The sequence below is a fragment of the Salvelinus fontinalis genome, chromosome 14 (genome assembly GCF_029448725.1).
Source record: "Salvelinus fontinalis isolate EN_2023a chromosome 14, ASM2944872v1, whole genome shotgun sequence".
Taxonomy (NCBI): Eukaryota; Metazoa; Chordata; class Actinopteri; order Salmoniformes; family Salmonidae; genus Salvelinus; species Salvelinus fontinalis.
The window spans coordinates 28314615-28329259 of record NC_074678.1 but is presented as its reverse complement, the minus strand read 5'-3'; the positions used below and the strand labels follow the sequence as shown (position 1 = coordinate 28329259).

General features: G+C 47.4%; 1 protein-coding gene across 6 annotated transcripts in view; it reads right to left on the bottom strand.

Annotated features, from left to right (window-relative positions):
• Positions 1-980: 980 nt before the first annotated feature.
• LOC129810564 (tyrosine-protein kinase ABL2-like) overlaps positions 981-14645 on the bottom strand; it is a 43356-nt gene continuing 29691 nt past the window's right edge. For 5 of the 6 annotated variants that reach the window (XM_055861194.1, XM_055861195.1, XM_055861196.1 and 2 more), the window contains 8 exons: positions 13314-13609; positions 12873-13145; positions 7775-7859; positions 7309-7671; positions 7059-7211; positions 6825-6914; positions 6198-6389; positions 981-4988 (listed from right to left, as the gene is read on the bottom strand). In XM_055861194.1, coding sequence (XP_055717169.1) covers positions 3214-4988; positions 6198-6389; positions 6825-6914; positions 7059-7211; positions 7309-7671; positions 7775-7859; positions 12873-13145; positions 13314-13609 — 3227 coding nt within the window. In that variant the 3' untranslated portion in view covers positions 981-3213. Of the gene's footprint in view, positions 4989-6197; positions 6390-6410; positions 6647-6824; positions 6915-7058; positions 7212-7308; positions 7672-7774; positions 7860-12872; positions 13146-13313; positions 13610-14645 lie in introns of those variants that run through there. The other variant, XM_055861198.1, reaches the window with a different exon arrangement.

Genomic DNA, 14645 nt, shown 5'->3' with positions numbered 1-14645 from the left:
CGTCTCCAGACTCTGTCACGTCTGTCACATGTGCTCAGTGTGAACCTGTTTTCATCTGTGAAGAGCACAGGGCGCCAGTGGCGAATTTGCCAATTTTGGTGTTCTCTGGCAAATGCCAAACGTCCTGCACGGTGTTGGGCTGTAAGCACCCACCTGTGGACGTCGGGACCTCATACCACCCTCACGGAGTCTGTTTCTGACCGTTTGAGCAGACACATGCACATTTGTGGCCTGCTGGAGGTCATTTTGCAGGGCGCTGGCAGTGCACCTCCTTGCACAAAGGCGGAGGTAGCGGTCCTGCTGCTGGGTTGTTGCCCTCCTACGGCCTCCTCCACGTCTCCTGATGTACTGGCCTGTCTCCTGGTAGCGCCTCCATGCTCTGGACACTACGCTGACAGACACAGCAAACCTTCTTGCCACAGCTCGCATTGATGTGCCATCCTGGATGAGCTGCACTACCTGAGCCACTTGTGTGGGTTGTAGACTCCGTCTCATGCTACCACTAGAGTGAAAGCACCGCCAGCATTCAAAAGTGACCAAAACATCAGCCAGGAAGCATAGGAACTGAGAAGTGGTCTGTGGTCACCACCTGCAGAACCACTCCTTTATTGGGGGTGTCTTGCTAATTGCCTATAATTTCCACCTTTTGTCTATTCCATTTGCACAACAGCATGTGAAATTTGTCAATCAGTGTTACTTCCTAAGTGGACAGTTTGATTTCACAGAAGTGTGATTGACTTGGAGTTACATTGTGTTGTTTAAGTGTTGCCTTTATTTTTTTGAGCAGTGTATTCCTCCCACCAATTGTATTCTATTTACAGTAAAGTAATTTCAATACTGACCTGAAGAGTAGTAAATGCATCGGTCATTATCAGTCTCTGATCCAACAGGTCAATGACATGTATGCTATTAATCAAAAGAATACTTGCTCTCTGGATAAATCGTTAAAATTTTGACAAATCCAAAAAAAATAAAGGACCTTAGAATTGTTCCAACATTTTATTTATATCAAGTTTAACACTGATGGGGAGAACTTCACAGTAATATACTATTAAATGTGAGTTTTAAATTAAAAAACAAAATGTTTACTCCCAGTAATAGAAATGCACGTTGTAGTGATATTTATACTTAGCCACAATATCATTGCAAAATCTGTCATCTGAAAACAAAAGCACAAGATATTTACAATTACACATCGCTGTATATCCGTTTCTTGACTGAGTAGTGCACTATACATAAAATCTTTCACAAAAGGCACCAAGAACCATAGGAGAAACATTGCTGTATCCAGTGTCAAAAAAAATAATATATTATAATAATAAGTGAACCTCCCAGTGAAAATAAACTATTTCATGCTATTAGTCAAGATGACCTTTGAATGACCAGAGGCACACTGAAGCTCATCTGCTGGATTAGATAGGTAGTGTACCACAATGGAATGAAATGTGAAAATATATTGGGCACTACTAGAGTTTATACTAAGACGAAATGCAATATACCAATCAATGTCTACTACATCATAGGCTTTATCCAGTGTACACTTAGGGTTCCCACAAACAGAAGCTGTAATGGGTCTTGCACACTGAGGAGGGCTGCAGGGCCGAGGCGTCTGTGTGCTGTGTCTGATGCAGGGAAGAGTCAAGGGCTGGGAAAATGAAGTGCGGACCCATTACACCTTTTGTTTGCCTGAATTTGTGGGTTTTACACACCAGCCAAGCTTCTGGGAGAGCGCGATGATCCCCTTTTGATACACTTAGGGTTCCAAACTCTCAAATTGGGATTAGGGGCATTTTCAAACAGTTGAGGAGCACTCTGTTATAAGCAAGCTTTTTTTGTTTTGATTGCTTGATTCATTAGCCAAAATATTGAGAAATGATGGCAGGCACGGGTGAGACTTGTTATTTGTGCATAATAGAACAAACAGGATGAAATTACATCCAGCAACCTGATATGGAAATGTTTGTGTAGAGATGACATCTACTAAGGGATATCAAAACAGAAAACGTGCTTTAAGATTCAGTTTTGTAAATTGACCATAAGCATTGACTGATGTTGGTATTGAAATGATGACCAGAGAACAATTAAACATGGCATCTTCTCAAAAAAGGAAGATAACAATACATAATACATTCATTTTGCAGATGTTCAGATGGGGTTGTGGAGGGAGGGGTGGGCCTCAGTCCTGTGATAAACTTCCTACTACGGTTTCTTTGAGTCAAACACGTATCCAAGCAAATGTGACCTCACTTTTTCCTGGATATTAAATTAAGCAAATATTTACATAACATTTTTAAAATAGGTCTGTGCTTTTAATAAAAAAAACAATAATTTAAAATTCAAGTTCATACATAAAGCCATTCCAAAGTTAAAACCAAATATTGAACAAATAAATCACTGATGTGCTAGAGACATACTGTAGTTTGTGATGAGATCAGTATTTTGTCAAGGAGTAGTTGTATTTGCAGATTTTCAATCATTTAAGAAAATATAGGCACTGAGGGAAAGGGCCACAGGGAATTCAGCACTGTCCAAGGACACTTAGAAACACTGTTCCAAACCACCTGCTCATGTGCTACCCTGCACTCTCTTCGCTCTTCTCATAGGCTCCAAACATATAGCTAGGTCATGTGCAAGGGAATTTGGACATCAAAATTGAAATGCATACATTTTCTATTCAAATGTGACATTGAATGGAAATTTTACTGAAATAATCAAACCAAATGGCAGAGAAAGTAGACCTGATTAAGTGGAACACTCATCGATGTCCCAGGTGACAATAGTTTTGAACAGTGACATCCTGTCACAGGGACTCTTTTCATTGTTGCCAGGAGAATGAATGAATTATCCTTCACTTTGTTTCTTGGCTGAGTTACTAAATGACAGATACTCAAACTGACTTTGTTCTTTATCAACTCGGACTGAAAATGTTGCTGATATACTCCACATCCAGTTAAAAGAAAGGCCTTAAAACCTGGTGGAAAAGTTTAAATTTGGGGCAAAACAATTACTTTTCTAGTTTGGTATCAACAATGTTTATGTTCAAAGAATAGAACAGTGTTCTCCACTGGCATTTTTGAGGAAGAGTCAACTGTAAACAATAAGAGAAACAATTTGTAGTGATTTGAGGTACTTCTGAGATTGTTCTCTGTCCCCAAAATGTTAATAGAACCAACAAAGGGAATACAAAAGGAAATGTTTGAAAGGGTCCGGTGGCTACCTCTGAACCACATCACTAATTTCCTTGATGCAGGTGTGCAAGTTGTCCAGAGCAGGGCTAGCCCCTGGGCCACTGAATGCTCCTCCGCTTCCAGAGGAGGACGATGCCCGCAGCTCCTGCAAATTGAGCTCTAATTTGCCCACGGCCTCCCGGAAGGCGAACTTGTTCCGCATCTGTGGGATGCAGTCCACATAGCCTGAGCAGTAGTCTAGCAGCTGGTGGGCAGCGTCTAGGACCTGGCTGCTGGAGGAGGGCTCAGGGCTGCTGTGGAGGGCACCTCTCAGGCACTCAGCACACTCCAGCAGAGCCTCCTTACTGATATTCTCCGGTTGAACCCTCTCTGAGTGCTGCCGAGTCCGACGCAGAAGCTTAGAGCCACAAGAGGGGACTGTGGATGAGCCAGTGCTGGTGGCACCGTTAGCCATCTTAGTAGGGGAAGTGTTGTTGGCAGAGGAAGAGGAGGCTGAAGGAGGTGGAGGCACTTGCGGTGGCGGCACTGACGGTCTCCCTGTTCCAACTTCCCTTACTCGTCCCAGCCTTTTCACTCCATCACCATTGACCTCCACAGCCACCCCGACCTGCTCCTCTCCGTCCCCGCTGTAGGAGTGTCCAAAAAGGCGCAGAGTGGGAGGGGGAGGTGGTGCACATTTAGGCTTGACCAGCCGCGGTCGGTCCCGGTCCGCCTGATGCTCTGATAGTAGTTTGAAGCGGTTCCCCTGAGAGTCCATCCCCACCAGGTGCACATCGGCCGAGCCATGCTTAAGTGTGGGCGAGATTAGCACTGGAACCTTGTGGTTGTGTGGAGCCGCTGACAGGCCTGATCCCATTGTTTTGGAGGGGGACGACCATCCCTGACGGTCCTGTCCTCCTGCCTCCTGAACCTCCCTACCCCGTAGGGTCCCCGAGGGACAATATGAATCTGCCTCACTCCCAACGCCAGGAGCTCTCACCACTCCAGAGCTCCCCCCCACCACTCGGGGAAGCAGCTTGGCTTTAGGCCGGTCCCTGATCTGAGCCGTGCCCTCATCCATCTTACGGAGAAGGGTCTCAGAGGTGTGTGCTGCCCCGTTCTCAGGCTGCGAGGTGGTGGAGGCAGTGCGCTCTAGAGGAGGCTTACTGCGGTTCCTGGGTAAAGTCAGAGCCATCCTCTCCAGGTCAGGCAGCCCTGCAGACATGGAGGTGGTGGAATTGGACCTGGGGAAGGGCTTGGTTCCCCCACCCTCCTCCTCGGTCCCAGTGGACTTGCCAGTCCGTAGCCCTAAGGTCTTTTTGATGAGGCGGGGGGTGAAGAAGCCTGCCAGGCCTGCCCAGCTGCTGCTACTACTGCCCACCTGTGAGGGTGGAGCCCCAGAGGTGTGGTTGGCAGAGGCCTTTTGTCCAAAAGTGGCTCCACAGCAGCGTGACTGGATGTGGTTCCCCTCTCCGTGGGACGGTGAAAAGCCCAGGCCATCTACCTGGGGAAGGGGGGGAGGAGGGGCACTAAAGCCAGTCGTGGGCTCATACTTCTTGTGAGGCTGGGTCTCCATCTCCCTGAACGAGCTGCTCCTCTTGGGCGGCATAGGCAGGCTCTGCTGCAGCTGGGGGGAGGTAGAGTTGGAGGAAGACTTCTTCTTCATGAAGGAACTGAAGAAGCCAGCCTTGCGGTCCCGTGTGAACGTGGTCTCCTGGGAGTCCTCCAAGAGGCTGCTGGGGGATTTGTCCCTCTGTTTCCGAGGCAGAGCAGGAGAGCTGCCTGACCGGCCATCCCCTGGCAGCAGAGTGGCTGCCAGACCTGCAGAAAACAGAGGACAGGGAGTTAAACAGGTACCAGACCTGCAGAGAACAGAGCGCTAAACAGGTACCAGACCTGCAGAGAACAGAGAGCTAAACAGGTACCAGACCTGCAGAGAAGAGAGAGCTAAACAGGTACCAGACCTGCAGAGAACTGAGAGCTAAACAGGTACCAGACCTGCAGAGAAGAGAGAGCTAAACAGATACCAGACCTGCAGAGAACAGAGAGCTAAACAGGTACCAGACCTGCAGAGAACAGAGAGCTAAACAGGTACCAGACCTGCAGAGAGCTAAACAGGTACCAGACCTGCAGAGAACAGAGAACTAAACAGGTACCAGACCTGCAGAGAACAGAGAGCTAAACAGGTACCAGACCTGCAGAGAACAGAGGACTGGGAGTCAAACAGGCACCAGGGCTGTGCTATCTTATCAACACTCATTACACCATTTATTCAACATCAATCTGGAATAGCCCAAAACCAGTGAATCTCACAGGCTGGCTGCCAATTTGCTTTGACTACAGCCATATCCTCCCTCTCCAGAGCCATTCCTGTTTCAATAACTTTGTGGTGACACCATGTACTAGGGATGCGAAGCGGTTCTATATGTGTAATAGATGAGCGCCAGAGTGAGCAAGGCACCAGCCGGAGTCAGGACGGTAGGAAGCCACCCCCCTTTAGTCACCACCACTCTGGCTTCATCATCCCTGACTTATCTTGTTATGCTGTGTTTGCTATAGTGTGATCAATCATAGTGGAGAGGTATCATGGAAAGGATTAAATGGTGTGAGAAATGAGTGAGCGTATAAGGGTTGACAGAAACATAAATCGCCTCTGGTTTTTGCACAAGAAAACATGAATGACAACATGGCAAAAACCCTACAAAATATGATCTGCTTTTAATTGAGGTATTGGTACATATGCAGTCATTCTGAGGATTAGAATTCAACATCCTCAATCGTCATGTTAATAAAAAAGATGACAGACATGAACACAGACGCATACAAACAAACCTATTTACCCAGCCTTGTCTAATCAGGTAAGGGAGGAAGATAGAGAGAGGATTGAGAATGCCTTTAATCCAAACCCTTTCTCTGTTGTGATTGTGTAATGACACCACCACCTGTGGTGACTATTGGGTGAGGTGTTCCTGTGACAGCAGCCCTTGTCCTCAGTCTACAGGCGTGGCGGCTGGCAAGGCAGGCAGGTACCTGAGGGGCTGTGGGTGCTGGCTGTGTGTGTCTCCTGCCTGCAATCCAGACCCCCCTCGATGTTCTCCTTGTTCTCCGTATGCTTCTTGAGCGTGCGCGACTTGGAGGGCAGCAGGGGCATGTCGCGGCTGAAGGAGTGTGGTGACGGGCCGTGGCCAGAGGAGGCAGTCTTACACAGCTCCTCTGCTACCTCTACAGAGAGGGAGCCACAGGAAAGGAATGCTTAAGTAAGTGGACATTTACATTAGACCGTTAAACACACTGAATCCCTTGCTAGAAATAGTAGTACTGCATTAACTGGAATAACTGAGTTTATAATGGTTCTCTGAAAGCCCTTCGTCCTCCCTGTACTCCCCTCACCTCAGTCTGCCCTTTCCTCATCCTCACTCAAATATCATCCTCCGTCTCTCCCTGAGGCACCAGGCATGCTGTACCACTCTGAAAATGCCCTACAGAGATGTTTACGCATCATTAATGGCCATTATCTCTCTAATGTCCACAAAAGCATCCGCTTTAGTGCCAAAACTGACAGGCTTGAATAGTCAGGTAGCAGAACGAAATGCCTACAAGAGAGGGAAGTGTATCTGACCGTGTTTAAGCCATGAGGGGACTGTGTCGTACAAGTACCTTCTGAGATGCTGGAATCATGGAACATTGTCTCAAAAGCCTGGTGGGTCTCAGCAAACAAGGGTCGGTCCAACGGGCTCCATTGCCAGCCTGATATCACACCAAAACAAAGTTAATGTTATTTCTTACTCCATTGACAATTTAGGTTATAGAGCTTCTATGCAGGACATATGTGAATGAATGATAGTGCGAGGGACTGTGTGTGTATGTACTGAGTGTGGTGCCCATACTCACAGGCTCTCATCAGCTCGTGGACCTTGGGCGGACAGCCCTCTGGCTGCTCCATGCGGTAGCCCTTCTCCAGCAGGTCGTATACCTGAGACAAGTCGATCCCTGGGTACGGAGACATACCGTACGTCGCTATCTCCCACAGCAGCACACCGAAAGCTGAAGGACGAGAGACCATCATAGGATGAGAAACACGCTTACACTAATGTTTACTGATTTAGTACACGTGATGACTGAAAATCTGGTTCTGACTCACCCCACACGTCAGACTTGATAGAAAAGGTGTTGTAGGCCAGACTCTCGGGGGCGGTCCACTTGATGGGGAACTTGGCTCCGGCGTGGGCCGTGTACGTGTCCCCTGTCATCAGCCTGCTCAGCCCAAAGTCAGCCACCTTCACCACGCTGTTCTCCCCCACCAGACAGTTCCTGGCCGCCAGGTCCCGGTGGATGAAGTTCTTCTTCTCCAGGTACTCCATGGCGGAGGAGATCTGCGTGGCCATGTAGAGCAGCACCACAGCGTTCACCTCCTCCCGGTCACACTCCCTCAGGTAGTCTAACAGGTTGCCATGGGGCATGTACTCTGTCACGATGTAGAAGGGAGGCTCCAACGTACACACACCTGGACAGAGGCAAGCCAACAGAGGTCAGACGTAACTACACCTCGAGTATAGAAACAGCCGGTAGAAATCCCATGTGCTGTTAGTAAGTGGAGCAGCACTGACCTAGCAGCTGCACCAGGTTGGGATGTTTCACCTCCTTCATGACTGCTGCCTCTTTCAGGAACTCCTCCACCTCCATAGTGTCCTCCTGGAATACAAACAATCAGAAAGGTCAATATTCACTGGATTTATTCAATATCTTAGTATCAGGATACCAAGGTGAGCAAAACAAGTTAAACTGTGAATAAACATATCTCCAACAGTAGTCGTTGCCCCCATTGAGTTTCATGTTGATGTAATATTAGACTTAAAACGAATCACCCAGCGATCATACACTGTTTACCAGGGGGCAGGGCTACCGACGTTAAGTCTAATCTGAAGATGGTGCTGGCTAGAGCTAAAACTGGCGAGTGTAGAGAGTGTAGAGAGTATAGAGATATTGTTATCCACATCGACACCAACAATGTTAGGATGAAACAGTCTTGAGGTCACCAAGCGCAACATAGCTTCAGCGTGTAAATCAGCTAGAAAGATGTCGGCATCGAGTAATTGTCTCTGGCGCCTCCCAGTTAGGGGGAGTGACGAGCTCTACAGCAGAGTCTCACAACTCAATCGCTGGTTGAAAAGTGTTTTCTGCCCCTCCCAAAAGATAGAATTTGTAGATAATTGGCCCTCTTTCTGGGACTCACCCACAAACAGGACCAAGCCTGGCCTGCTGAGGAGTGACGAACTCCATCCTAGCTGGAGGGGTGCTCTCATCTTATCTACCAACATAGATAGCGCTCTAACTCCTCTAGCTCCACAATGAAATAGGGTGCAGGCCAGGCAGCAGGCTGTTAGCCAACCTGCCAGCTTAGTGGAGTCTGCCACTAGCATAGTCAGTGTAGTCAGCTCAGCTATCCCCATTGAGACTGTCTGTGCCTCGACCTAGGTTGGGCAAAACTAAACATGGCGGTGTTCGCCTTAGCAATCTCACTAGGATAAAGACCTCCTCCATTCCTGCCATTATTGAAAGAGATCGTGATACCTCACATCTCAAAATAGGGCTACTTAATGTTAGATCCCTCACTTCAAAGGCAGTTATTGTCAATGAACTAATCACTGATCATAATCTTGATGTGATTGGCCTGACTGAAACATGGCTTAAGCCTGATGAATTTACTGTGTTAAATGAGGCCTCACCTCCTGGTTACACTAGTGACCATATCCCCCGTGCATCCCGCAAAGGCGGAAGTGTTGCTAACATTTACGATAGCGAATTTCAATTTACCCCCCCAAAAAATGACATTTGTCTTTTGAGCTTCTAGTCATGAAATCTATGCAGCCTACTCAATCACTTTTTATAGCTACTGTTTACAGGCCTCCTGGGCCATATACAGCGTTCCTCATGGATTTCCCCGAATTCCTATCGGACCTTGTAGTCATAGCAGATAATATTCAAATTTTTGGTGATTTTAATATTCATATGGAAAAGTCCACAGACCCACTCCAAAAGGCTTTTGGATCCATCATTGACTCAGTGGGTTTTGTCCAACATGCCTATGGACCTACTCACTGCCACAGTCATACTCTGGACCTAGTTTTGTCCCATGGAATAAATGTTGTAGATCTTAATGTTTTTCCTCATAATCCTGGACTATCGGACCACCATTTTATTACGTTTGCAATCGCAACAAATAATCTGCTCAGACCCCAACCAAGGAGCATCAAAAGTCGTGCTATAAATTCTCAGACAACACAAAGATTCCCTGATGCCCTTCCAGACTCCTTCTGCCTACCCAAGGATGTCAGAGGACAAAAATCATTTAACCACCTAACTGAGGAACTCAATTTAATCTTGCACAATACCCTAGATGCAGTTGCACCCCTAAAAACTAAAAAAACATTTGTCATAAGAAACTAGCTCCCTGGTATACAGAAAATACCCAAGCTCTGAAGCAAGCTTCCAGAAAATTGGAACGGAAATGGCGCCACACCAAACTGGAAGTCTTCCGACTAGCTTGGAAAGACAGTACCGTGCAGTATCGAAGAGCCCTCACTGCTGCTCGATCATTCTACTTTCCAACTTAATTGAGGAAAATAAGAACAATCCAAAATTTATTTTTGATACTGTTGCAAAGCTAACTAAAAAGCAGCATTCCCCAAGTGAGGATGGCTTTCACTTCAGCAGTAATAAATTCATGAACTTCTTTGAGGAAAAGATCATGATCATTAGAAAGCAAATTACGGACTCCTCTTTAAATCTGCGTATTCCTCCAAAGCTTAGCTGTCCTGAGTCTGCACAACTCTGCCAGGACCTAGGATCAAGAGAGACACTTAAGTGTTTTAGTACTATATCTCTTGACACAATGATGAAAATAATCATGGCCTCTAAACCTTCAAGCTGCATACTGGACCCTATTCCAACTAAACTACTGAAAGAGCTGCTTCCTGTGCTTGGCCCTCCTATGTTGAACATAATAAACGGCTCTCTATCCACCGGATGTGTACCAAACTCACTAAAAGTGGCAGTAATAAAGCCTCTCTTGAAAAAGCCAAACCTTGACCCAGAAAATATAAAAAGCTAATCGGCCTATATCGAATCTTCCATTCCTCTCAAAAAGGTTAGAAAAAGCTGTTGCGCAGCAACTCACTGCCTTCCTGAAGACAAACAATGTATACGAAATGCTTCAGTCTGGTTTTAGACCCCATCATAGCACTGAGACTGCACTTGTGAAGGTGGTAAATGACCTTTTAATGGCGTCAGACCAAGGCTCTGCATCTGTCCTCGTGCTACTAGACCTTAGTGCTGCCTTTGATAACATCGATCACCACATTCTTTTGGAGAGACTGGAAATCCAAATTGGTCTACACGGACAAGTTCTGGCCTGGTTTAGATCTTATCTGTCGGAAAGATATCAGTTTGTCTCTGTGAATGGTTTGTCCTCTGACAAATCAACTGTACATTTCGGTGTTCCTCAAGGTTCCGTTTTAGGACCACTATTGTTTTCACTATATATTTTATCTCTTGGGGATGTCATTCGAAAACATAATGTTAACTTTCACTGCTATGCGGATGACACACAGCTGCACATTTCAATGAAACATGGTGAAGCCCAAAAATTGCCCTCGCTAGAAGCTTGTGTTTCAGACATAAGGAAGTGGATGGCTGAAAACTTTCTACTTTTAAACTCGGACAAAACAGAGATGCTTGTTCTAGGTCCCAAGAAACAAAGAGATCTTCTGTTAAATCTGACAATTCATCTTGATGGTTGTAAAGTCGTCTCAAATAAAACTGTGAAGGACCTCGGAGTTACTCTGGACCCTGATCTCTCTTTTGACGAACATATCAAGACTGTTTCAAGGACATCTTTTTTCCATCTACGTAACATTGCAAAAATCAGAAATGTTCTGTCCAAAAATGATGCAGAAAAATGAATCCATGCTTTTGTTACTTCTAGGTTAGACTACTGCAATGCTCTACTTTCCGGCTACCCGGATAAAGCACTAAATAAACTTCAGTTCGTGCTAAATATGGCTGCTAGAATCCTGACTAGAACCAAGAAATTTGATCATATTACTCCAGTGCTAGCTTCCCTACACTGGCTTCCTGTTAAGGCAATGACTGATTTCAAGGTTTTACTGTTAACCTATAAAGCGTTACATGGGCTTGCTCATACCTATCTTTCCGAGTTGGTCCTGCCGTACATACCTACACGTACACTACGGTCACAAGACGCAGGCCTCCTAATTGTCCCTAGAATTTCTAAGCAAACAGCTGGAGGCAGGGCTTTCTCCTATAGATCTCCATTTTTATGGAATGGTCTGCCTACCCATGTGAGAGACGCAGACTCGGTATCAACCTTTAAGTCTTAACTGAAGACTTATCTCTTCAGTAGGTCATATGATTGAGTGTAGTCTGGCCCAGGAGTGTGAAGGTGAACGGAAAGGCTCTGAAGCAACGAACCGCCCTTGCTGTCTCTGCCTGGCCGGTTCCCATCCACTGGGAGTCTCTGCCTCTAACCCTATTACAGGGGCTGAGTCACTGGCTTACTGGTGCTCTTTCATGCCGTCCCTGGGAGGGGTGCGTCACTTGAGTGGGTTGAGTCACTGACGTGATCTTCCTGTCTGGGTTGGCGCCCCCCCCTTGGTTTGTGCTGTGGTGGAGATCTTTGTGGGCTATACTCGGCCTTGTCTCAGGATGGTAAGTTGGTGGTTGAAGATATCCCTCTAGTGGTGCGGGGGCTGTGCTTTGGCAAAGTGGGTGGGGTTATATCCTTCCTGTTTGGCCCTGTCCGGGGGTATCATCGGATGGGGCCACAGTGTCTTCTGACCCCTCCTGTCTCAGCCTCCAGTATTTATGCTGCAGTAGTTTATGTGTCGGGGGGCTAGGGTCAGTTGGTTATATCTGGAGTACTTCGCCTGTCTTATCCGGTGTCCTGTGTGAATTTAAGTATGCTCTTTCTAATTCTCTCCTCTCTTTCTTTCTCTCTCTCAGAGGACCTGAGCCCTTGGACCATGCGTCAGGACTACCGGGCATGATGACTCCTTGTTGTCCCCAGTCCACCTGGCCTTGCTGCTGTTCCAGTTTCAACTGTTCTGCCTGCGGCTATGGAACCCTGACCTGTCCACCGGACGTGCTACCTGTCCCAGACCTGCTGTTTTCAGACTCTCTAGAGACCGCAGGAGCGGTAGAGATACTCTTAATGATCGGCTATGAAAAGCCAACTGACATTTACTCCTGATTATTATTTGACCATGCTGGTCATTTATGAACATTTGAACATCTTGGCCATGTTCTGTTATAATCTCCACCCGGCACAGCCAGAAGAGGACTGGCCACCCTCATAGCCTGGTTCCTCTCTAGGTTTCTTCCTAGGTTTTAGCCTTTCTAGGGAGTTTTTCCTAGCCACGTGCTTCTACACCTGCATTGCTTGCTGTTTGGGGTTTTAAGCTGGGTTTCTGTACAGCACTTTGAGATATTAGCTGATGTATGAAGGGCTATATAAAATAAACTTGATTTGATGATTTGATACCACATTTCAACAGCAGGTGGTGACCGTCAATCACTAAATACCACATCCCATTTATATTATATGATACCATCGAGGATTTCACAAAATAGACACACAAAAGATGGAGATTTTACATGCGACCACCAATCTTTATAGAAGAGACCAACCTTGAGTGTTTTGACTGCAACGGTGAGGTTGTATTTCTTCCAGACTCCCACGTACACCTCTCCGTACTGCCCCCCTCCCAGTTTGTGCTTCATGGTGATGTCGGTGCGCTCCATCTCCCACTTGTCGTGGATGGGTGACACACCGTAGACGGTGGGCTTGTTGCACTTGGGTGCCGGGTAGTGGAGCGTGGTGACCAGGCCGTCGGCCACGGTGGAGTGGTGGTGGACCAGTTCGGCCAGGGTGCTGAAGCGGCTCTCTGCTGTGACGTAAACCTTGGGACAGAAAGACAGACAGGGGGACACAGGGGTCAGCACCGTGGGGAGAAACAAGAAATGGCCAACAGAGACAGAGCAGGAACATTAGCAGGGGCAGAGTAGTTTCACAACAAAAGTGAAGAAAAGGAAGAGACAGCCCATCTGTAGGTCCCAGAAACTAGCTACCTTGCCATCTGAGGCGGTGTTGATGCGGTAGTGGTAGACACGCCCCTCGTAGCGCAGGGAGATGGACAGCTGTCCTGGGCTGCTCTCGCTCTCCCGGACCAGGAAGCTGCCGTTGATGAGGCTGCTGAGCAGGTACTCTGCTGCGCTGCGCGAAACGGGCCCGTGGTACCAGCTGTGCTTCTCCAGGCTGTTGACGGGCGTGATGTAGTTGCTTGGCACCCAGCCCTGGCCGTTCTTGGAGCGCACCTCGCTCCACTCCCCATTCTGGTTGTAGCCGAGCACCCTCAGCTTCTCACCTTGGCAGAGAGGGACACGGAGACAGTCAGGTAAAAGGACATCATCTTCAAACATTTAGAGCCACTTTAATACATTAGTACCCCTTGAAGCTTTTGGTTCCTTCATAGGGTTTAAATATCCCCCATTGTTGCTTCATTTAATACAGTCCTAAAAGGTAGGGCTACGCATGTAGTGACTTGGACTGCTGCTTTGTTTGCATCCTATGAGGTCAACAGTGGAGATGGGAGGGAGTGCCTCTTAAATAGAGTTAGAGAATACAGTACTATAGAGGAGCGGTGTGTCTGTGGAGCTGAAACACGCCCTGGCTGTCCGGCAGCTCCCTGCAGCCCTTCAAAGCTGCTCCCAGTGAGAGGACAATGACAGTAAGCTGTTATGGCAGCGACTAGACACGGCCTGGAGAGGGGACAGGGAGCGCCGCCAAGCTTTCTGCAACTTACCCTCTCTTCTCTCTCTCACCCTCCTACTCGCTCTCCCTGTACATCATGGGCTGAGCTGAACATGCTGCAGACTCAATATCCTATGGTGCCACAGAGGCTATAGCTACAGGCTTTATTGACACTGGACAGCCGGGGAGGCAGAAAAACATTGGACTGGCCTAACGAGTCACACTAGACAGTTTACTCTGACACACTGTGGGGAGCCAGGGAGCTGGCTCTCTTTGATTTGATTTGGGTGGAAACACAATGTCAGGCAGCCTGCGGTGGACATTACTGGTCTGAGGCATGGCATTGATCTGAGACAGCGATTAAGGGCGGCAGCGCCGCTAAGTCACTCTGTGATCACCCAGCAGGTGGATAAACCCTGCTGGGTTTATGCACCTGTTAGTATTACAGTTGAAAGGATTCCACATTAAAAGTGCATTAGAGCCAAACAAGGGTGTGGGAGGGCAAGCCTGCCTGCCTCTCCCTTGGGCATGCAGTGACTCACAGTCTAAACATTAGCTTCATCTCAGGCAGCAGCCATGGGGCGACTGGTGAAGGCAGGCATCGGCTTATTAAGATATTTCTACATCTTTAGCTAATGCTTTTATATCTG